General features: G+C 52.3%; 1 protein-coding gene across 1 annotated transcript in view; it reads right to left on the reverse strand.

The window, feature by feature from the left end:
- The window catches only part of LOC141951429 (hydrocephalus-inducing protein homolog), a 123,917-nt gene that overhangs the window by 22,377 nt on the left and 77,126 nt on the right, over window positions 1-24,414 (reverse strand). The window contains exons 23-38 of the mRNA XM_074887648.1: window positions 22,945-23,200; window positions 20,942-21,085; window positions 19,053-19,196; window positions 17,886-18,199; window positions 10,304-10,331; window positions 10,139-10,270; window positions 9,029-9,145; window positions 8,120-8,329; window positions 7,128-7,265; window positions 5,266-5,443; window positions 4,624-4,751; window positions 3,817-3,950; window positions 2,650-2,786; window positions 1,673-1,800; window positions 1,363-1,554; window positions 823-972 (exon numbers count right to left, since the gene is read on the reverse strand). Coding sequence (XP_074743749.1) covers window positions 823-972; window positions 1,363-1,554; window positions 1,673-1,800; window positions 2,650-2,786; window positions 3,817-3,950; window positions 4,624-4,751; window positions 5,266-5,443; window positions 7,128-7,265; window positions 8,120-8,329; window positions 9,029-9,145; window positions 10,139-10,270; window positions 10,304-10,331; window positions 17,886-18,199; window positions 19,053-19,196; window positions 20,942-21,085; window positions 22,945-23,200 — 2,530 coding nt within the window. The remainder of the gene's footprint in view (window positions 1-822; window positions 973-1,362; window positions 1,555-1,672; window positions 1,801-2,649; window positions 2,787-3,816; window positions 3,951-4,623; window positions 4,752-5,265; window positions 5,444-7,127; window positions 7,266-8,119; window positions 8,330-9,028; window positions 9,146-10,138; window positions 10,271-10,303; window positions 10,332-17,885; window positions 18,200-19,052; window positions 19,197-20,941; window positions 21,086-22,944; window positions 23,201-24,414) is intronic.

Below are 24,414 nucleotides of genomic sequence, written 5' to 3' on the forward strand. Positions count from 1 at the left end.
GGGAGTGTGATGCTCATGAGAAAGGTCCTCAGGGTTATGTTGCCCAGACACAGTCCTGGCACTGCTGCATCAGGCAAACATCAGCTCGATGAATGAGGCAGATGAGCTCGCACTGGCTAGAAATAAGGGTCGTCTTCTCTGCTCAGTGTTTGGCTCTGGTCAAAGCCAGACACAAGATGGTTACACCTCTACAGCAATTAAAACATCCCTGGGACTGTTTCCAGGCACGGAAGCACTTGTGTCCATCCTGTTACCCACTGCCAGTTTCCAAGTCATGGCGGCCACAGGCAAACTGCCTTTGGGAACTCCCCATCATTTCAGCTGACTCCCAGACTGCCTGGGAACGTGGAGGCAGGCTGGGCCAGAGCCACAGGGACTGCTGGCAGCACACCACTCCAGGCGACTGTCCTGCCGTGCCCAGGAAGGTGCCTGGTGGCTGTTTTGTCTGCTGGTACCAGCAGCAGGACTTGCCTAGATTGGCCCTTCCAGGGTTATCCCCTGCGAGCGCGCCAGCTGCTCTGCACCAGGGCATTGCAGCCTCAAACAGGCCCATGCAAGGGGGAGATCAGGGCAAACAGGCAGATTTCCCCCCATGCGCCGAGAGGCAGCCACCCCACCGTGCCCTGATGCTAAGCAAGCTCCCCAGGGGATTTCAAAGCCCCTCTCAGAAGAGTGTGCTGCAGGGGAAACTGAGGCACAGTGGGTACGGGGCTTGCAGAAAGCTCTCTGTGGAGGCAAACGCCGTCTCCTCCTCCCTGTGCTGGGCTCTCGTTACCACACTGCCCTGCCAGACCTCTTGGGGGTGACACTCGCTGATCTCACCTCTTCTGTGGGTGAAAACCTGACTCGCACGTTGCAGCGCTGTCCTGGAGCGAGGGCTCCAGCCGAGGGCAGCGCCTCAAAGACACAGGGCTGGGCCTTCAACTTCTGGGGCACCTTCTGACGCCTCCTCGCTAGCCAATGTCTGTCCACCTGAGAACAAAAAAACAATTGTGTGAGGTCTCCTCGGTCTGTGAGGACAGACCCTCGGTTCCTGCAGTGCTCTGAGACACCGTCATGGTGCTGAGGGCACCCACAGCCAAACCAGCCGAGGCCACCTCTGGCCTAGAACTGGAGGGAAAACAGGCAGGACAGGCAGACGGGGAGGCACCATCCTCAGAAGAGGAGGAACGGGGGAACCTGACAGAGAAGTGAAGCACCAGCTAATGCACAGGTCCAGGTGAGCCAGCCTTGCTCTGTACCCGAAGCCTTCTCAGATGAGCTGTAGCCCAAGTGCTCACGCAGCCACAGGGGCAGAAAGGGCAAGAGAGGCAAAGAAAACCCAACCGAGAAGTTACGTGTTACACATTGTCTGTGCTTTACCTTCTTAACAGGCTCATTGATAGTGATGAGCCAGTTACAGGGGACCTGTTGCTGATTGTGGAGCTGGACAGTTTCTTCCTGGCACTGCCCACACTGGAGAGTGGAGAACTCCAGTCTGTCCCTGGAGACGCAGAGGGATGGCATGGCCACGCTGGCATGGAGGCGGACGTGGAACGTGGGGCCTCCTGCTACCTAGGGAAGGACAGAGCATCCAGCTGAGAGCCCCGGTGACATCTGCTCTGTCACCGACTCTCCACCTGCCCCGAGAGGTGCACGGGCACAGCGGGGTGAGGAAGCACACCGTAGGTACCTTGATGGGCAGGAGCACGTCCACCTCTCCCAGGGGCAGGTTGGCGCTCTGTGGGTCGAAGCGCACTTCAAACACCTTGGTCTCGCAGCAGAGCAGGTGCTTCACGTGGTCCAGATCCACACTGAAACCTTGAACAGATGAAAATAAAGCAGCTGAGATACACAATCGACATGAACGTGTCACAAGCACGTTGGAGCCATATGTCCTGGCTGGCAGCTCTGCAAAGGACCCCTTTGTACCTGTGGAGAAGACTGCCACTCCTTCTCCCTTGTCACCACACAAGGAGAAAGGGCTTTCACAGCCAGAATCCAAGACCCACAGGGTAAAAAGGAAACATCTCAGTTGAGGAGCTCCAACCATTCCTTCACTAGGCATCCCAGGGAAGGATGCACAGACCTCTCCAAAGGAGAATTTCCAACTAAGATTCCCCCATGCCATGGCACTCCCTGAAAAACAATTTAGAGGAGGCACCTGATCACCCTTCAGACACAGCGAGTCACCGTTTGCTGGTACTGCAGCCTTACGTCAAGGCCTGTTTCGAAAGCCTGTTTTGATACAACAGAGGGCCTCACAGGCTGTCTTCTCTATAGAGGCTGAACAGAAGTGCTAATGGCATTATGAACTTTAAACAAAGCACTTCCAAACCACAAAGCGTCCATCTGTTTGCAACACAAGCCCATGGAGTGCCCATCAGGTGATGCTCATGGTAGCCAAGAGCAGAAGATGCTGAGAGGTGACCAAGGTGATCAGCCCATCCAGCCCCTGCAGGGATGTGTTAGGGCAGGCATGGGCAGGCCGGGTCTCTGAGCACTGCTGGCCAGGAGAACTCAGGCTCTAAAGCACCAGGCAGAGGGTCCCAAGGAGGAAAAAGTTATACATACAAGCACTCAAAAAAACTCCCCATGTCCAGTGGCTTAAGCTAATCTGTCAGAGACAGCTCCTTCAAGCCCACGTGAAGTCTCTCCAGCACTGGTTACCTGTGTCATGCAGGACCCGTCTATCAGCGCGGAAGGACACAGGGAACTGCCCGGTGTTGGTGATCCTCATGACGTGCGTGGGGGTGTTACCGAGAATCACGTACCCAAAGTCCAGGAGGTACTCGGGCAGCTCAGCTCTGAAAGGAGGAGTAAGGACAGTCCTTAAACCACAGCCTGGCTACATTTCCAGGAGCATGGAAGATGCAAACAAAGTGAGTATTTCTGGATTCACTGCTGTAAAAACTCAACTCAAGCCCATGAAACCCAAGGTCTGACCACCTGGTAATAAGACTTTGGTAAGTCACGAGGAGCATAGGACCTAGGTTTTATCAGCTACCAGTGGGACCTTAAAATAAAAGTAGTTTAAAATGAATACTGGTCACAGCTCCTCTGCTACAGAAAGCAGAAAGTAGATAAGTCCAGTGGACCTCCACTGGTCTCAATGAAACTGCTAAGCCTGGTGTACAGCCCCAGCCTGAAACGGCTTCAGGACCTTGTCATAAGACTCGCCTGCACAGGAAATCTTCACTGCTCTGCAACCAGATCTGTCCCTAAAGCAGCACCAACAAATGCAGTAATCATCACCTACAAGATTCACGGGAGGGTCCTTTTCCAGAGCAATCACACTTGGGAAAGCACATACCTGATCTGTTTTGCAGAGCATCTTCCTGAACTGGAGCCTACCATGCCCGTGCCTCCTCATGAAGGAGCAGAGGGAAGTTACCAAGGCAAGCCCTGCAGTCCCACCAGCATCCAAGCCACCTGATTTAGGGTTTGTCAAGGGTGTTCCCTACTCTTTTTGCTCAGTGTGGTCTGTTAGCTGGAACAAAGATGCCAGCTTTGAGTTGCCTCTTTCAGAGCTGGTCAGCAGGGATGGTGTTGGTGCTCTCTGAAGGGCTTGATGCTCTGCACTGGACCCCCTCAGCCCTAAGAGCAGGACCCAGCACCTGTGGGGAGCTGAGTACCTCCAAAGCTCAGGGTGGCTCTGTGGAAGTGAGGACACTCAGCTGCTCACAGGGAGCATGTCAAAGCTACCAGGATCAGGCCCTTTCTGAAGTCCCCACTATCCCCAGCTCTGCAGACACAAGGACCTCTCAGGAGCAGGGGTGCACTGCTGGGTGTTACCCTTGGGGCACCTGGAGATAGGGTACAGGAGGCCCTACTAACTTGAGAAGCCTCCGACGAGCGTGCTGGTCAAAGGCAGTGACCTCTGGGGGACCAGAGGTGAGAGCTTTCTGCTGCTCCAGGGCATGTTCCTCCATCAGCATCTGCTCCATCTGCATCTGCAGCCGAGGGTCCAGCTGAGGGAAGGAAAGGCAGAGGCTGGTTAGCAACGGTCCTTCCCAAGGCTCCCCCCTGCTTGTGTTGAGAGGGGTGATGGGGTCCTTCTGTCTCGCTGCTCAGTGTCTGTGACACCTCCTGCTCTCTTAGCCAGGGCCTCATCTCAAGGGCAATGAACTCCAGTATCTTCGCCTGCCCAGTCACTGTTACAAAAGCTGATCTGGCCAGACAAACAGACAGACAAGCCAGGAACCTTCCAGAGCTCCAAGTCTTTGCCTGCCCCCAGCCAGTGCCAGAGCAGCTTGGACAAAAGCTCTCTTGTAAAGGGAGCCACAATAACGCTGCTGTCTCTTAGAGGTCAGCCCTGGCAGCACAGTCCCAGGGCACAGTCAGGCTGCTGCTATTAAGCTCTGCAAACCTGGCAGGGCTTGGGTTGTGAGCAGCAAATACCCCAGTGATGACCTACATCTCCATCCCAAAGTACCATAAATTCAATCACTTGAGCAGGGTCTTCAGGATCTCTCCCTGGGGCAGCCCCGGGGGCAATGCTGAGCTGATGCAGGATCATGGGCAGGTTGGGCAGGGAGGTCCCAAGTGCCAGCAGGGCACCGGGAAGCCTGCTGCGGGCAGCAGGGGACCAAATGACACCGGGGGAGGGTGGCACGCGTCAAACGGGGCAGCAGCCATTCTCACCACGGCGTCCAAGGGATCTGGGGGTGGCTCCGTGGCCACAGCCTCCCCCAGAACAACTGCTTCCTCTCTCTGGCTGTCTTCCATCTTTTCTATCACCTCCTTGAGGACCTTCTCATATTTTTCATTTCCTGAAGGAAGAAAACATCCACAAATAGAAGCGTGGCACAGCGCCATTCCCATTTAAGCTGGGAAGCCCCACTTCCCCGATTCTGGCCTCTCCCAGAAACACCCTCCTCAAGCAATGTATGGAAAGTAGATGCTGCGTTTCCTCTATCAACCCTGATGTTCATTCCCACCCATCTTCCTCCCCACATAGGAGCATCTCATCCCCTGCAATGTGACGCAAATCCAATCCTGCCAAAATCCCTGCCAGCCTGTGCTCAGCTTTCCCGAGCATTTCTGTCCAGCCACCACCTTCCCAGGACTCCGACACATGCTGGCAAGCTCTGCAGGATGGTTCATGGGGCAAAGCCCACGCAGGCTCATCTGCCAGAGCCTCAGGAAGCAACCAGGGGGTTGAGTGTTGGTCTGACAGCCCTGAAACCTCCAGGCTCGGTGGAGGCAGGTGTGAGCTGCCCTACGGGCATCTGACATGGGGGAGAAACAGGGGACCCTCCTGGGGAGCAGACAGGCCGTGCTCACCTTTGATGTTCCTGGGCAGGTCCAAGTAGATCCTGGGAAAGCTCCCCTCTCCTTTCAGGGAGATTTCTTCTGGTTCTAGGTGACCCACTTGGATCTGGAAAGTCCTGCAGAAGGCTCCAGGCACTCCTGGCAGGTAATAGACTTTCAGGACTTGCTCCTGGCCAGGTCCAACGTAACCCTGCAGGGTGTGGGAGAAGAGGGAGGGAATGAACCAAAGAGGGTTTGGTGGAGGGATGGCTCAGACGACAGATATGCTGAGAAGAGAAGGCAGGTTCTCATATATAAGAAAGTATCAGACAACATTGCCTTCTAGCTTTCTTGTACCCAGAAGCTGAAGTCTCCTACACCAGGTCCTTCAGAGGGCTCATAGGGATGCATTCCCCCAGGACAGACCCACAGACCACCCCTTGCTCAGCATGAGCACAGCTCTGCCCCTAGCGGTGTTTACCCTCTGCTAGCAAGAGCCAGACTGAAGAAATAAAAGCTCTTTTACCAGCCACTATGCAAAATAAGTGAAGTGCCCACACTCTCAGCATGGCCAGCAGCTCCTGCCACAGCACATCAGCGGTTCCCAGGCTGGTGTTGAAGGGCCTGACCCCTTATAATGATCCCAGCCAAACACCTCCTGCCTGTGCAGTTACACCGGGGGTGTGTGAGCCTACCCAGGCTCATGGTGATCTGCAAACATGCATCTCTGGAAAGGCAGGAGCAGAGACTAGGACGAGATCTAGGAAAGGTGTTGCCAGGAAGGGCACCTCCTCTCCGGGCTTCCAGAAAGGCTGCCCGAGCCCCAGGCTAGGCTCCCGCCAGCCAGGCTGAGAGCAAATGCAAGCAGACAGCAACAGAGCCCTGGGTGAGGGACACAGCCACAGCTTTCCTCGGCTCGCCCTCTGCACACTGGGCTGGACCCTCGGCTCCTCACTCCCCTTCATGCTGCAGGGAGAAGCTGCTGAGTGGGACAGATCCTGCCACTTGGTCCCCTGAGCCCCTGGTGCAGCGCAGAACACAGCTGCAGCGAAAGCCAGCCCTGCCAAGCTGCCAGCGCCAATGGGGCTGTCACAGCAACTGACTGCGCGGGTCCGAGCAGAGCTGGGTCTTTGGAAGCTCGCAGCAAGAGGGCATCAGTGTGTCACCCCTTGTAGGAGACAGGCATGAGGAAATGTGAACACCTTTGGCTTCCTCTTCCCACTACAAAAAGGGACTAGACAGGAATGCTGCTCCAGCCCAAAGACAGCCACACAGGACTGAGAAGTTGGGATGGTGGGATGCTGCACACTCCTCTCCTCACTGTTCCAGCCCTGCTCCTGCCTGGCCCCCTCACTGCCCCACAAAGCTGCTGCGGAGCAGCAAAGCTGGGGGAGTGGGGGACCGGTACAGGGGCTGCTACAATTTCTGGCAAAGCAGCTTCATGCCCAAGTGAGAGCATTTAAGTCCCGCTCAGTGCTGGCAGGGGGCTGGCAGGGTGGGCTACAGGCAGGGACAAGGAGTAAGCCCTGTCCAACCACACACCCTGGGAAAGGTGACTCTCAGGAGAGCTGGCACAGTCCAGCCCCAGTGCCCGCACAGCCGGAGCACTCAGCAGTTGGGGTCCCCAGAGCCCCCGAAGCGCTGGTGCCTCCGGCCGGTGGCTGCTGTGTGACAGCAGGGTCACCCGCCGGCAAAGGCCGTGAAGGCGTCGATTAGGACCACGCTTGCTTGACCCTCCCTGCCCCCCAGCAGCAGCTGCTTACAGCCCTGTCTCCCCTGTCTGCTTTTGTGGGTTGTTTTCTTTTTTTTTAATTTTGTTTTTTTCCCCTACAACCCCCTCCTGGGCAGCCTGACCCAGAGCCAGGGTCAATCACTCACGCCACCTCCATACTCACCGTGCTGGGCAGGACCAGGGGCACGCCGGGCAGAGGGCTGTCTGCGGTGCCCGCGCTGGGCCTTAGCACCACGTAGGTGAATCCCATCTTCCCGCTGTTCTGCAGGGTGACCTCTGCTTCGGTGACTTTGTTAAACAGCTGAAGAGAGGACAGAGGAGTGGGAAGCTGAAGGCACAGGCCTGATACTGGGAACCTCCTTCTGCTTTCATTGGGATGCGAGCAAATGAACTCAACACAGGAGAAAAGCAGAGGCAGAGGAGGTACGGGCACTTAAGTCTCCCAGGTTAACCTGGGGAAGCCACCACCACAGGGCACCCCTTAGCCCTACACAGGAACAGATACTGATGGCGGCATGCAGAGGGGCAGTGCCAACCACAGAGATCAGTCATAAGGAAACCAAGGAGGAGACAAGCTCTCTGCACCTCATGGTGTCATCTCACACCCAGCTGGAACAAAGGAGGTGGCATCAAGACATTGCAGAAGAAAAAGCACCTGCAGTGACAGCAAAATGGGAGACAGGGCAACAGCTGGAAATATCTGTGGGGTTTTTAACCAAAAAGAAGTGGGGATTATTCTAGGACATTCTTTCCAGCTACAGTGACTGGGAAGCCCAAGTTAACTTCCTCCCTGGTTTATTTTGCTGATTAATCAAGAACATCAAAAGAGAGCACCTCCTTGGACCTCAGGCTTTAGGAGTGGATCAGCAGATGGATGTCTTGGGGCACGTCCCTCTGGAGATCACCACTGGGACCCTGCCTGCCCCAGGAGGCGGTGTTAGTTACCTTGAGAAGGAGGAATTCCCGGCTGGAGAGGGGTGGAGATGGCCATTAAAAACAGCTTGAATGCAGGATATACCACTCCAAGGTTGTACTTTCAAGCCATAGAGCCAACAAAGTAGTTGGGAAGGGGAGAGAGCCCTAGCCCTAGGTGGGTGGCAACCCGCCGGTGATGGTTTCACGACAAGGACCTCTGCCAAGAGAAGCGTGCGGTACCTGCAGCCCGCAATCGATCTCCGTGACGTCTAGGAGGTAGTTGATGAGCGAAGCCTCCCCACTCAGCGTGATCTCGTAGGTCGGGCCTCCCTCCACCCTGCACAGCGCCATGACACGGGCGACGATATTTGTGTGGCCAAAGAAGGTGAACATGACCCGCTGGCTCTCGCCTGGCTGCAGCACACCGTAGAGCGGCAGGACATCGAAAACCTGGAGGTAGGCGAGGAGAGATCAAGATGTCGAGCATGGAAATTGATGCAGAAGAGCAGCCACGGCTTGGAGTGAAGTACAGACGTGGCTGGAGGGGGCTCTTCCTCAAACACAGGCAAAATCACCCTAATCTCATCCTGTATCCATTCCACTTACCAGTGGAGGGGCCACAGGAAAAATCTTCTCCCATACTCACTAACGCATTAATTAATACACTACATATTAAAGTAATTTGGGCTGTCTCCTGGCAGCAAGAAATTCTCTTCACTGCAGAACTTGCCTTTAAAAGCACCTTTTACTGCCTTAAGAGAAACACAGTATTCGGAGGTGAAAGCCCTTAGAGCTGGGGGGGAGGACTCCAGCCCAGCTCATCTGACTCCTGATGCTTTTCGCTCTCTCCGATTTGCATGCTGCGCTCTCTCAAGATGCTACAGCAAAAGCTACTGCAGAAATTTCCTGTTGACCCCTTGATTAGCAAAGAGATGAATAATGCCCTCCACAGCTGCTGCACAGGTCAACCCTACGACATGTCCTGCGTGGCCTCTCCAGTGACCAGTTGCTTCAGCAGCGCTGTGCGATGGGCTTGGAGGGACGTGAGGCCACTCTGCGAGCAGCATCGAGGGCCACCAGTGGGAGGGGGGGGAGCTACATAACTGCTTGCCACACTGGAAACGTGGCACAAGATGGATTCCCACTTACCTCCTCCATTCCCAAGATGACGGGCTCTGCCTCCACAAGCTGCATCAGTTTGTTGATCCCCACCAGGCTCTGAGTCTCCACAGCACCTTCCAGCTCCGCAGCAGTGGATGGCAGGAGCTGGAAAACAAGCACCGTGGGCTGCAGTGAGCAGCTGGCTGGTCTGGGTGAGACCACTCTGCTGCAGGAAGATGAGCTGCAATCCAGACATATCCTTTGAAGCACTTTTGGATCCTACTTAGCCATATCTACTTGAATTTCTTTGGTTTATTTCTGCATACATGGCAACAAAGCAGGAAATAAAGATGATTCCACCCTTCTATCCGAAAACATTCAGCCACACTATTCTTTACGTCTACAGGGTATCATTTCTCCTGATTCAGAAAAAATGTGCCGTTATAGTGTTAAAATGACCGGTATTTGGATGTGAGCAGATGCAATCCCTCTCCTTGAACTTAACGCCAACGCCAGTGCTTTCAGAACTTCCCATGCTTTCCTGCATCCTTTTTTTTGCCCCAGGAGCAGCCTCTGTCCCACACAATGCAGAACAAGGCACCAGTTCCCACTAGCACGGACATCAAGCTCCAAAGCACCGAGGTTCACCAGGAAGGTCAGCAGACCAAAGGCCATTTTCCATGCCAGGAGGAAGAGACAATGACTTTGCAAAGTCTCATTTTATCAAAGACAGCTCTGTGGCCATCTCTGCAATACTGCAGGTCTTGGGTGAAGGCAGAGACATAAAAACAGGCAGCTCCAGCTGGGGTTGAGAAGGTGGTACATGGAGATCACAGTACTTGGCACAGCTTGATACAGGAAGGAAACTGGAGGCCTTCACATCATGGTGCAGATAAAAGCCTCATTTTACAGTGTAAAAACAAGCCAAAAAAACCCAAACTCAGCATAGGTCCGTAGGATCTGAGTGGGCTTCTCCAAGCAAAACTATCTGATTTCTCCCTCCCCAGAAGCCCCGTGTCCAGCCACTGGCCCTGCTGCCCAGCCCGCCCTCAGGGCACATGACAGCAGGGCAGCAAAAAGGGGGATTGGCACAAGCATGGCTTTTTGGTGGCAAGCTGGGGGAGGCAATGCAAGCGGTAGGTGTACAAGAAAATCTACCTTTGCTTCCAGGGAGTCATCTGCATCTGCTGGCTCTTGGGCAGGATCCCCTGCGGCTCCCAGGGCTTTGGCTGGTTCCTCCACACCTCCATCCCTGCAGCTGCTCCCTGCAGACACCGAGCGCTTGGACCAGGCTCCCTCCTCCTTTGATGGTTGGGGTTTGATGAAAAATTTAGGTACTGGAGGGCTGAACCTGGAAAATAACATAACTTTGATTGTGGACCTGCAGTGGGAGGGAGGGAAGCCTGCACGAACAGCTCCTCAGCAGGATGCGGCCCCCGGGTGGGCACTGGTGCTGTGAACTCAGTAACGGGTCTGACCCAGCAGCTCCGAAACCAGGATGGAGCAGGTCAGCATATGGGGCTGCCTAGGGATGATGCTGGTATAGCGGCAGCGCAGGCAGCTGGCAACTGGCTGCAAGGAGAAATGGAAGAGGACACAGGTGAAAGCCCTGTAGGGAGGTAAAAAGCACAGCAGGAAAGGAAGAGACACACAAACTGTGCAAAAAGGTGAACCTGAGACACAAAGGGGCAGATCCGGACAGCAACAAGCCAGTGCAGACCCACCAGTGCCCTCCTGAAAGCACCCACAGCTGCGGACTGTGCCTCCCCCACCCAGAGGGCCAAAGCCAGAACTTCTGCAGCTCCACCAGGTGCTAATCCGGAATATTTCCCCTGACACCCACCCGCAGCTGCAGGTCAGCACAAGCAAGCAGCAATGCCCGAGGCTTTCTCCAAGCGCCGTAAGGCAGGAGCAGGGATGGAGCCCGGAGCCTGCTGTGCCCTAACCCCGACAGAGCCCAGCACCGTGCGGGGGCACCCACGGAGCCCGGCATGACACCCCCACACACGCGGGGCAGTGTGGAAAGACACGCTGAGCAACTCCAGGCAGAGACTCACAACTGAACAGCCCATTGATCCCTGAGGAGCACCGAAGCAGCAGCGACTGGTGCTCTGGGGAAGGAAGCTTTGGTCATTTTTAATCAATACACAGCAAAGGCCGATGACAAGCTTCAGCTCCTGCTGTGCCACCGGTATTCCCTGGTTGTGAAACAACGGCTCCAACCGCACCTCGCGCTAAAAGGGCAGCAGCCCTGCTGAAACAAGGCTATAACCGATGTGGCACTTACCAACGGCACGATCACCTCCCCAGCAGCTTCTAAACACAAACCATTTGAGGACCAATTTGGCAAATGATTCAGCAAAGCAGTTCAACAGCTCATCTTACTGACAGGACTGAGTTGATAGTTTGACCAACATGTGTCACTAAAAAGTGTTCGGTTTAACATTTTCAAACATTCCCAGTGACTCAGACTACATTCCCTGTTTCAAATTGCAGCAGGTGCTCACAGTAACTCTGTTCACCCTTCTGATGCCCCATGGAGGGACACACTGGAACCATGCCTGCCTGTCACCATGCCTATCTGCAAGTGTTCCCGAGGGCAAACGAGGTCCATCTTTTACAGCAATGTGGGTGCTTCATTCCCAGCCGGGAACTCAGTGCCTTTAACGACGTGCTCCCAAATGAGTATTTGTCTCTAGCTTTGCAGCTCATCATTTAAGGCTGGTTTCCATTTCTGGATTAGAGGCTCTGTGCCTCACAACCCCCAAGAGATCTAGGAATGATGATCCTTATGGGTCCCTTCCAACTTGAGATATTCTATGAATCAATGCTCCTGCAGAGCTACAATGGCAGTAGTAACAGCAGGTCTTCCCACTGTGGCTGTTTTCAGGGAGGAAGAGATGGACCAGGTGGATAAGAGAAGATTTTTTTATAACAGGCTCATTTAACAGAGTCTATCACAGCATGGAGTGGCTCCTCACCTAGAGCACATGGAGCTGGTGGCTGTGGCCAAAGAAAACATTGGCAAAGAAACCATTGTGGGACCAAAATACTGGCTCCGGCTTTTAGAGGAACAGCAAGCATTGCTTCTGCTCCATGCCGGGACAGTCTCTTGTCTCCTCGGTGATACAAGAGGAAAACAGAGCACTGGCACATGCCAGGCAGATCCCACTCTTTCTGAAAAACAAATACAGGATGGTGTTTTGGGAAATGATCTCCCTGACTGGTATTCTCGTCTGCCTTAAACCAGTCAGTCAGCAGCAAGAGATCTGAAACCCACCCAAAACCCATCCTGCCCATCCACCATCCCAATATCAGCCTCTCGGGGAGAAAGAGTGGCTGTACAGAAGGATGAGCACCAGTTTCACTGTCTTGTGAGTGTCCAGCCTCATGCAGGACAAAATCCCCATTCTCTGGAAGGGTTTTTGCTGCCAATCCCTGTCTCAGCAGCAGCCAGCTCAGGGGTGATGATGGGACCAGCAGGGAAGCTGGGCTCTCCATCACCTCTGCACTAGGCAGCACCTTGGACTAGAATGAATCAGCACAAAAATCCCCTGTGCAGATTTACACCCAAAAAGATGTGAAGATTTGGCACCTAGATTCAAATTTGGCTTGAGCCTCTTCTCCTAAGAGTTTAAAGATTTCTCACCTACCCTCTGAAGACAGGGATGCACCAGGAAAGAGCACAGCGATACTAGAGACGGCACTCTTGGGCAGAGCGACGCCAGTGCATTCAGAGGGATTTTCCCTTAAGGAAAGCTGTTTGATGCACAGCTTGCTGGAAGCAGGAAAAGAGTGAAGGGTGAGAAACAGCTGGAGAAATTACGAGAAACAAGGTCTGGAAAATTTTGTCACCGTACTCCTCATTGCCACATGCAGTGACAGCAGGTCAGCAAATAAAGAGGACTATAAATAGCCCATCCTGCCCCCCAGATTTCATCTGGTGGCTTCACTACTCAATGCTCTGCCAGAGAGATGACGGGGAAGCAACAGCAGCAGTCCCTGAATCGATGCTCTCGCTCTACCTCATCCAGGCTATGACAGCAAGCCGTTCCCATGAACAACAGAAAAATTAAAAAAAAAATCAACATTTTGTTTCATAAACATTGAAGCTCTGCAGAGACCGGCCTTGAGCAGCAGCCTCCTGCCCAGAGGGAATTAAAGGAGGAGCCATCCAGGCCGCACGGGCGTAACATCATTTACAGGGAGAAGGATGCTGTTTGCAGTGCAAACATACCTCGGGTTCCCGCTGCGTGCCCCGGGTAATGAAGATGTCCAGAAAGCAAAGACAGAAGTCAGCTGCTCCCCAGGTTTGCTAGCTGAACATCGCTGACAGAGCAAGACGTCGTCACCTTCCAGACAGCGTTTGCTGACCGGCTACAAAACCAGAAGGCAACCCCCATCCCACCGCAGCCTGCTCGGGGCGTGGGTGACACAGGGACACCTCCCACACTTTGTCCTGAGACAGTCAGCTGCCCGACAGCACCTTGGGTAGGACGTGCAGCACTTTTCACCCAACCAATGCTTTCTCCTTCGCCTTCCCTACCCTCAATCTTCTCCTCCAACAGCCTGGGGCTGCTCCCCAGTCCCCAAGGCGAAGGACAGCTCTCAGAGTCTGTCACCCTGTGCAAAGGAGGAGGCTGAGCCTCAGAAAACCCAAGAGGAATAGTTAAAGCAATTCTCACGCAGCTGTTCTGGGCTCCAACCTCCACTGCAATGGCCCAGGTGAAAGTCCTCCAGGTGTGCGACAGCGTAATGGGCGGTCAGAAGCCCTGGGGCAGCAGAAGCTGTCTCAAACCTGCAGTCAGGCTACCAGGAGCGCAACCAGAAGGTGCCATGCCCAGGCCTGGGGTAGGCTGGCTGACTCGCCAGCACGTGAGCTGGGAAAAGAGCAGCACTGTGCTGGAAAAGGCACGGAGATGGAGGGTGCATGGTGACAGCAGAGAAGAAAGAAGCTTACAGACATGTTGCAAATAGAAAATCATCACCCCCGCAACCTTTGTCCCGATAAAGCATCACTGTGCCACACCTAGTATGCAGGTTTATGTCTCTAAGATAGACTTGGTAACAGCATATGCTCGCTTACGCCTGGCTCCAAACCCCTCCCTGGCAATCATTTTATTTACTTTTCATTCTCTCTGGGTGCAACAGGCAGCAAATTTCCAGGTCTCCCTTGCTCCAGCACCCCAGTGTCTCTGTCCACAAGCACAGAGCCTCTCCATCAGCTGTTCACAGCAGCCGCACTGCCACCCCAGAGGTGAAGCCTGCCTGGCACCAGTCCTTGCGCCAAGACACTCCATCTCTAAGAAATAAGAGGCCACTTCTCCCTTACACCAAGCAAAACGCTTCTCTGCTGCTGCCAAACCACACGGAGCTAAAGGCCGCATTCAGCAGCACATTTCCATCACGACTCAGCCCTTTTCTACCTTACCCACGGGATTTAAGCAGGGAAAGCAGCACCCATGGGGCTACCAAAGCCCAAAACGTACTGCCCCGAGGAGCTGATGGCACTGGGGGGATGCGGAGGGGGTATGGTCTACTGTCACCCATCTGAGACTCCCCAGCACCAGGGGCATGGTGGATGGGTGCATTTCGGATGTACATGCTCGCTGCTGCTGTTGCTACCTCTCCCCTCCGCTGGCTGACAGAGGACTGCTGTCAGATTTTTGCCTTGCACTGTTTTTCACTGCCTGCATTTTCCATTTCTTCCTTGTTACAAAAACAACAAAGCAGAAACCCCATCAAATATAACAGAGAGTTGGGGTTTTCTGGTCAGTAACAAGGCTGGGATCTGGCTCGCAGGGTCCCTGCACTGCAACCTGCCAGGGGACATGGAAGGAGAGAGGGCGGAGGAATGAGAAGTTACTAATGCTGTAGGAAGATCCACTTGGGAGGAGAAAGGCTCCTGGTTGGTTCAAAACACATTGGCCGAGAAAATCCTGGATGGAAAGGAGTCATTTTCTACATGTTTAGCTCATCAAAGCCTTTCCCCAAAGAATGTACTGGCAATGCATTATGCTGGATTTGTAGTTACGAAGTTCCCACTCTCCAGACACGCCAGATCAATACACAGAGGGGGTCTGACACGTGCCACAGAGGTGCAGAGCTCCCTGCTGATCCATCCTGGCACACGGACTGATTGGTGTGTGTCAGCTCTGTCCCAGGGAGGAAACGTGTCTCGCGTGAAGGGGACAAAGAGGTGATGCAGGAACAGCCACACTCAACGTAAATGACAAGGCACAGGTCCTTAACAGAGGATGAAAACTCTAGAGAACAGCGAAGTTTGGGGATGAGCCTTTGGCAGCCTTTGTCACAGGTCTCAAAAAAAATCCTTGTATATCCTTTGGGATTTAATGTCTTCCTTTTGATGGGAAACCCAAACAAAGCTGAGGAGCTGGATACTGCCCTTAGAAAGGGGGACAAATCAGTCTTTCAGGAAGAAACCTTTAAGGTAAGAAATATGATAAAATGTCCGAATTTGAGTCCAGACCTACTGTCTCCTGCTGGGTGACTCTGGTGACCCATTCCAACGCTGCAGAAAACATCTTGGTGCAAAGGCTTAACTCAGCTTTGAGCTATCAAAGGCCCAAAGGGTGAGGAGAACGTATTCTCAGTCTGTCTCTAACCATGTAGAGGTCTAGAAGAAGAGTAACCATGAGAGATTTATGGCTCAGCAGTGCCAGAGAAGGGACATGGGTTGGCGTGAGTTGGGCACGTCCAACCACACAGCAATGGTTGGACTGTGTTGCTTATATGATTGCTCTGCTCAAAGTAGCAGCAGTGATTAAAGGGTAAGTAGGAAAAATAGGTTGAACAATTAGAAGAAAAAAAGATCTAAGCACACAGTCTTGTCCAGGCAGAGGAACAACATTTTTCTCTCCTGGCCAAAATAAACGTGTGTGTCTGATTGATGGTGGCAGTCTCTGATGATCGGCTCCAGCAAGGTCAGATGGAGGGATGGTTAAACTCTATTGATCTCACCTTCATGAGACCTGATGTTTGATTCCCTCGATGTCAGACTGGGTGAGTTTGATCTGAAAATTTAGAATACTAACAGTGCTTAATGTGGACCAGAAATAATATCTGACATGCTGCCCTTCTGCCAGGCTCTTAATGAGCAACTTGAGGTCTTAATAGCTTGGAGACCATCTTCATTTCCAGCTCTGCCACGGAGAATCACATGGTGTCTGCTGAGGGACCCACAGAAAGTACATTTCTGCTTAATTAATATACAGAGCAGAAAAGGGAGCTGCCACAACATCCCCAGTGCTAACGAGCCAGTGAAGGGGCTATGCCAAACCCTTCGGAGCAGAGGCTGCTATCCTGCCAGATGCTCAGGACCCTCAACTGCTACCGACTCAGCAGAGTTGGGTGACTCAGCATCCCCTGGAAGAACAAGCACCTGCAGGCTCAGGTCCTAAGCCAGTTCAGGTGGAGACGGGGTAATTAAAAGCTGAAAACTGATTCAGCATTCACATTTCCAAAAACCTAAATTGGTTCTAAAAAAAGGAAAGAGTAAAGATAAACAGGCAACTGGCCAGCAAGTGGCCCCAGAAGAAATTAATTCCACACAGGCTTTGCTGTAACGTGCTTGCTTCTCTGTTATTATAAAACATATGCATTGTTCTATCATCAAAATTAGATTTTCCCTCTAGCTTGCAATTAAACCCTAATCTAGTTTACCAGGAGATGATGGGGCCTCCAAGCAGAGCTTACAGCTCTGCTCCTTCTTCCCTGCCCACCTCCCTCCACCTGCTTTTGCGGGCTTTCCTCTGCATTTTAGTGTCTGTTCTTGAAGGTGCCGTGCATCAAGAAGGGCCACACTAAAGACTGGTTGTTACTCGGTAAGATCCGGCTGTGAACAGGCTACCCCAGCGCCCAGGTCTTCTCCCCCAAGCTCTCCTCATAGCCATAGCTAATCTCCAGTTCCCAGTAGGTTGTGTCCTCTGAGCCAGATCCCAGTTCTCTAAACAAACCTGTTTATTGATGATCTCTATTATTTGTAATGGCAGCACTTCAACGCACAATGGTTAACTTTGCTCAGTTTCCTAGGGCATTATGGAAAAACCATTTGCTACTGTAATTAAAACTGCCCAGACTAGACTTTTGTGCTATGCAGAGAGGCCACAGCGGGAGGAACTGCTGGGAATGTGTTTATAAATGTGCTCCAGCACGACTGCAAGATTGCTCTTGGGCTTGGAAACCACAGCCCAGCGCTGGATGGCCCCGCTTCCCATGGACGTTCAGACAAGTGCTCCCACCAACACCTACAGCTGTACCCAAAGCTGCAGCAGAACCTGCCGTTTCCCTGTAAAACACTAAATAGCTGTTTGGAGAATGTGATGAGCAGTTTAACAGATGAAAATTCACTTCACCGGTGTGGTGTTTGCCTCAGGCCACAAAGGTCTGAGAAAGCAGCTTTCCAATACCAGCCTTCCTTCCCAGGGGAACCAGTATGGGGGCTACAGCAAAGCAGCAGCAAGAGACTGGGGCAGCAGCATATCGTTCTGGTGGCAGTGCCTGTGTAGGTTCTTAGTGTAAAATGACAACACGTAGGGTTGGCAGGAAAGAAAAATCATATATCTGCTTGTCCCAGTGCCTAAGTATAGGTTTGTAGCTCCAGAAATAAAGCAGGACTCTAGGCTATGGACGATGCAAAAAGTGTTGGTAGCATCTCACAGCCCCAGCTTGGCTGGAGAACGTTGTCTCCTTCCCAGTGTCAAACTGGTGGAGATCACTTATTCCCTGAGCACCTAAGCCTGACCACGGCTGGTAGGTGTTACTCCCACAGGGAAAGTTGCAAGCAATTTGTCAGATCACAGGCAAATAACCTTGGTCTTTGCAAAGCACAAACAGGACACGAGGAAGGAGAAGAGCTGCAAGGAGAGAGCGAAGGGGCACATACCTCATCTGGCTCACGCGGCTGTCCATCAGGAACGCCCAGTGGTACTGGACAAGAAGTGGGCTGCGGTTGGTCATCTCGATGTAACGCACACCTTCAGTGTCGTTCAAGATGCAGCCAAAGTCCAGGGCCGTGGGCTGGATATGGAGATTCGGAAAGTAGACTTCTCCCCGAACGGTGACCTGCTCCTCATGAGGGTGCTCAAGAAATCGTATCTTCAGAACCTTCTCTACTACCCGGCTACACAAATCCTCTTCATAAGCAGGGTTAAATCTGATGGAGAGATGAAGTTCCTCCCCTATCTCCAGCTTCACGGGCTGCAAGGAAATGAAGAGTATTAATCACCAGTGTGATGAAGTCCCAAGGTCTGGCAGCACGAAACGTGTAAATGTTCAACGTGTGACCCCAGCGTAGGCTTCTCAGTTCATCCTGCGTTTCCTTCACAGTGTGCGCCTGACTGCAAGCCCCACCACGCTCTTGTCTGAGACTATCTCAGGCTCATCTCACTGTGCTCTGCATCAATACACGAGGAAAATAAATATTCTTCTGCTGAATTCGGGACCCACAGAAGCGATGTGCTAAATACACAACTAAATCAGCACTCTGGCACACCAGGGCCTTTTGCCCCAGCTCTAGAGGAACTCCTTTACCCTCACGGCACAAGCAGCATGGCACTGCAGCCTCACCCTTGCAGGAGCTAGTCACTGGCACAGCACAGAAGTGGTGGCCATGCCTACAACAAGCGTTTAGCAGAGCCCATGTCCAACACCTTCACCAACAACAGGGCAGGGGCCAGGCAGCAGCTGGAGAAGCTTCCTCAGCCTTCCTGAAAGCAGGGCTGCCCTTGAAGAAAGCAAGCTCCTCCTGAGGTTATCTGAGAACGGCTGCTGGAGAGCTCGATGGCCTCCAAGAGACACCTTTACTACACGGCTTGCCCAGACCTAGCTGCGGGCTCCCCTCTCCTCACGTCTTAGAGCCAGGATGTATTTCCCCAGTTCAGATGATATTTCATTTCCTTCAGCAGCTCGTTTCAAATCTGATTTAGTTCAGGCCAGTCTACCACTGAGTCTAAAGAATAAACTTCTCTACTAGAGGACCTCCCAACAGAAACGTACCACCACACTCCCCCCTCTTCAAACCCCACCAGCAGGAAGGCCCACGGCTGCTCACCTGAACGTCTGCAGAGAGGGGCTGCTGGTCTGCACCGCAGATTAAGAAGGGCTGCTCTAAGGCCAGGACAATGCTGAGTGGCAGGGAGGACGCGTTTCTTAAAGAAAGAGGCTGGTACTGCAGAGTTAGGACATCACTGGGTTGCTACAGAAACAGGACACGAGGGAAAAAAACAACGTGAAGTGGCCATGGAACTCCTTCCCTTTCTGATGCATTTCAAGTTTTTCAACCCCAAAGGGCATACACCTCTATTTACTATTTTTATTAGTTTCTACCCTTCTAGGTGGTTTTTCTCTAAGTATATCTGATGCCTTTCATATTTAGAAACCACAGCATCCCCCGGGGACAGGGAAACACTCTTGCATACAGAGGAGGGAATAGGACCCCGCGAGGAGGCAGCTGCATGAACAAGATCAATAGCAGAAAGTGAACCCAGACCACTTGTCTCCAGTTTTGTATCCTCCCTCGAGAAGAATGGCACAAGATGATTTTCACTCACATACAGTAATTTCTTACAACCTTATCAGCTCTAGTAGCCTCATAAAAGCAGTGATGCTGGTCAGAGGAGAAAAGCGAGCAGGATTTGGCCCACAGTGGAGAGCCTGCAGCAGCCTAAGGTTAGCTTTGAACATCTACAGGCACATACAGCCAGCTAGAAACCTCAACAGTCGGGCTGCAACAGGTGTCCTGCTGCCCCTGCTCCAGTGACAAGCTGTCTGTAGCCTCAAAGCTCAGCTCTGCCTAAGCTATTTCTTCCTGTTTATGCATTGCTCTGGGCTTCCTGTATGGTTTATATCAACTAGACAGTGTTTGGGAAACTGGTTCTGGATGTATCGATATCAAACAGCTGCAGCGTCGTAACACTCGATAAATCAGAGCGCATGGCATCAAGCAGACCACAGGCAGACATCAGGGAGAGCTGAAAAGCTTCTAATTAAACCCGAACTGCCTGCTCACAGGATTCTGTGCTTCTCTGGAAGCCTGGGAACCAGAGGAGAGACCTGAAAACACAGAAACTAAATAATGAAATATCTTCTCTTTTTCAGATACCTCACGGGAGAGTGAAAGGTGATGCAGGAGTCAGGATCCAGAGGCTAAAGGGCATCTGCTTTGCGCTGGTGTTATCGTCACTGCAGCTGAAGGATGTCTGCGGGTCCTTTGAAGAAGGTGAAGCTTGGGGAATTGCAAAGAGCTAGCATCCATACCAACAGCAGAGAACGCAGAGAGAGACAAGAGATGACAGGTTTTTCTCATCAGCCTGAGGAGCTGACAGGAATCTCAGTTCTTCTCAGCTTCCCTACAGGATCAGTGTTCAGACATCACTGAGCCTTGGAGGATCCCCAAAAACCTCCCTTCACACCGAGTACAGGAACTGGTGTCTCTCTAGAAGTAGCCATGATCCCCCTCGGCAGAGCAGCTGTTATCTCAGTTTTACTTGGGTGAAGTTAAACACCAGTCCCATCTCTAAAAACATCTTCACTTACTTTATGAAGCACCTCAGGACGGGTGAGGAGGGGGTTTAGCATCGCTCAGCTGCAGCACTCTGCTCGCCCACCTGCAGCCCCAGCACACGAGGTGCCTGTGCAAAGCCCACGCTGTTCTCGTGGGTCCCACACATCTCGCCCTGTGCCCTTGGCTCAGCAGCTCAATTCTGTCTCCACATCATGAAGGCAGAATACAGCTGGTGGGACTGCTCCCAATCCCAGAGGAGCGAAATATTGATCTCAGTGTTAATGGCAAAATCTTGGTCCAGCTCAGCTCAATAGTCAAAGTCCCACGGACTTGGAGAAGCCATTTAACTTCCTCCTTTGAACACAAGCACACACCCCCACCAGGCTTTCAGTCATCAGCCATGCTCTTCAATGCCAGGATGAAATCCAGAGACTTACCTTCTCCACCCGGAAAGTGATTTCTCTGGAGGACATCTGCAGGACGGGAGCAATGAACTCACACGTGACATCCACTTGCTTTATCTGTGCCTTCCCTGCCTTGCTCCCCACGACGGTGTGGCACAGCAGCCGCTCCTTCACCACCTGCACGGAGGAGTCACCCGTCACTCAGCGGGGGCCAGCAGGGCATCCCGAAAACGCACTGCATTTGCTACCCACCCAGCCAGAGACCGTATTACCGCCATCAAGTTACAGCCACTGGGCTCCTCAGCAGTCCCCTTTTCTTTTTATGCTGCATCCCATTTATTCTGCTCTCAAACGTCCGTAATGCTACACCCCACTATCCACAAAAAGCCCTTGTGAGTCATGTGCTGCCTACAATTGTAATAGTCCCTGCCCCAAATGATTACTGTTTTGATTTGTACCACTGCCAAGCATAATACTTATAGAAAGCTGTAGGAACTGATTTAAAAAAAAAATAATAATACAACTATATTAAGGAAAACAGGTGATACAAGGGCCAATGCTAGCAAACCCTCCCTTGGAAGCTTAGTGGACAGGATCCATGGGAAAAACCCAAATAGCCAGACGGCCTTCAGGTAAAGAGGGGCCCACTCATTCCTAGCAGGTACCGTGCCCTCCTAGAGCTGGTTTTAAAAGAAACCTCCCCAGGAAAGAGATGTCTTGCAGTTCACATGAAAACCCTCTGCTTAAGCTGGATGTTCTTACACTTAAGACTTTTTCCTGATTTCTCATGGTTTCAGTTCCCCAAATTCCTCCCTTCACTTCTCACTCTTCCCTCTGATACAACACCACAACCCAACTCCTCCTCGGAGTCTACAGACTCAAAATCATCCATGTTGCGTGTGCAATGCAGGGAGTTGGGCTTCTGACCAACCTCAAGAGTATTAAGTTCTCAAGACCCGAGGAAGGTGGAAAGCCCACTCCCAGGGTCTTGGCTTTGACTGCAGGAGGCAGGTAGCCACAGCTCAGCTCACAGATCCCCTTTCGGCTTTCCAGGCAAGACAGCCTCACCTGCACCCTGGTCACTTTATTTCCTTTCTGGTACCTTTTCCCCGTTTCAGCAAAACGAACTGCACAGGGACAGTCCCATCACAGTCAGCTAGGTGAGTAATCGAGTATTCCTCAAGCTACCACCAAGGCAATCCTTTCAAACACCTTTCAAAACACAAGTTTCAGCAGGAGCTTGATGTAGATTTATTCCACATTCACCTAAATATCTGTGGTCAGCGGTCTTGGAGAAAGGGAATGTACACCAGGGTTAGCTGGCAGCTTCTCTGCAGAGTTGGATTTCCCTGGAAAGAAGGGTCCAGGGAGGAGAACACCCAGTGATCCTGCTGAAATCTCCCCCTCTGAGCTGCCATCCAAGGGTGCTGCGAGACCTGCCTGCCCTTGGGACCCCGGGACTGGCTGAGAGACTGGGGCGAGCTGTTATGGAAATATTGACAAAGGCCAAGCTGTCAATTATAATGATCCCTGCGAACAGTTTCCCACATGGATGAACATCACCCCGATCACTACAGCTGACACACTGTTCATTTTTCTGCTCCAGGACTCAGTCCTAGACAAGCCCTCTGCCCATGTTTGTCTACAGAGGAAAAATGATGCTACTCCCAGACACTCCCTCCCTTCACAGGTGTTTTGTTTTACTCACTGCTTCCCCCAGATACATTACTTTGCACTTTTTTATTTACTTTCTGCCTGTGCTCCTAGTCTAAGTGTAACTTATTTCTCTGCCCTTCCTTTCTGCCTCAGCACATGACACCTTGTAACCTGCCATTTGCCCCTGAATCAGCAATGTTTCCTTCAGCCCGTGTTTTGGTATCAGCAGGTTGGGTTTACGGTAGCCATGGAAACATGAAAAAGCCTTAGGAGCTGATGGTGGCCAGGGAGGAAAGCAGCTGGTGCTGCCATGGTAACTTGTGGCTCTTGAAAGCACTTGCTCCTGATGGGGAAGGCTCAGCCCTCGGGGGGGACCTCACCTGGGGAGTGCTGGAGAAGCCTTCCAGCACCATCTCCATAGTCTTGCCCGGCATCAGCTCCACCCTCTGCGGTTGAACCTTAAACACAGGGCAGGCAGGTCTGGGGCTCTGGGAGGAACCTTGGCCCTTGGTGGTGCTGACAGCAGGGACACGATCGCGCTGGTGAAACTGGCCAAAACCTTCTGTTGACCAGTAGAGCCAACGGGTGCGCCGTCCTTTGTTTGTTATCTTGAAGTGGTAACAGCAGGGATCCAGGCTGGAAGAGAAAAAGAGATGGAAAATGTCATGGGAGCTGCTATCTCTCAGCGGTCACCCAGCTTCAGCACCCTGATGGCGTTATCTGACTGCACACTCAGCAATAAAAGCACCTCCAAAAAGGCTGACCTAGCTCAAAGCTTCAGCAAAAGCCAGACCTTGGTTGCCCCTAAGTTTATCAGCATCCAGCAGCTGCTCTGTTTGCGTACAGCAAGGAAGAGCTGCATGAAGATCATCATCTCAGCTGCTGCAGACAGAGCATCACCAGCCTAGAGACCCTCCAGTAACCTGGGCACCCCTTGCCTCGCTGGCGGGGCCCCTGCCCTGGCACCCACGTTATCCCCTCACCCCCCATCCCTTAGGGAGCATCCAACCCTCATCACCCCCCAACATGTCATCCTTTGCCTGAACAGTGCAGCTGGTTTTGTGGTTTAGGAAGATAAATGCACTGTGAGAACATAGGATCAACAGAAGTTTCCCCAATACAAACATGGCAGCAAGACCAGGTCTGGCTGCTGAGGGGACAGAGCAACAACGAGAGATGAATAACGAGAGCTAGATATAAACCAAGATGAATATTCAATGGAAATTGATTTCTTCATGTAAAGAAACACTAACTGCAGGCTAGTCTGGAGTAATTATTTTATCCTCTATAAACCTGAGCATGACCAGGACATGAATTGTTCCTGGAACAGTTACTGGTTTTTTGAAAAGGACAGAATACACGGCTTACAAAATGCATGTCTGCCACAAGCAGCTAAATACAGACCTGAGAGTGTAGAACAAACCAGTCTTTGAAACAGACTGTCAAAACATGATGCGTACGAGCTTAGTGTGAAATGGTTTATGTGGTGGACAGCACAGATGAAAGCCTGGAGAAGCTCTGGGTGGATGCAGAATTTGTGGCTCTGGGAAAGCCCAACTCATCTGAGATGTTACCTGGGTCCCATCTCAGCTCACCTGGCGGCAGCTCTGCAGCCGACAGCAATGGCAACAGCTCCAGAGTCTGCAGACCAAGACATGAAGGGGGGCAGAGGACGATGACACGAATCACACTGACATTGTCCGCTCCGTTGGGTACCCAATTTGTGGCTGCACAGAGCACAGGACACGCTGGACAAGCGCCAACCTCCCTGCAATGTCCCTGCTTATGTAGGTGGCTTGTGCATGTGTATTTGAACCCCCAAAGTCTATCCTAAAGAGTAGGATCAACCT

Source organism: Strix uralensis, chromosome 17, assembly GCF_047716275.1.
Source record: "Strix uralensis isolate ZFMK-TIS-50842 chromosome 17, bStrUra1, whole genome shotgun sequence".
In the NCBI taxonomy this organism is placed as follows: domain Eukaryota; kingdom Metazoa; phylum Chordata; class Aves; order Strigiformes; family Strigidae; genus Strix; species Strix uralensis.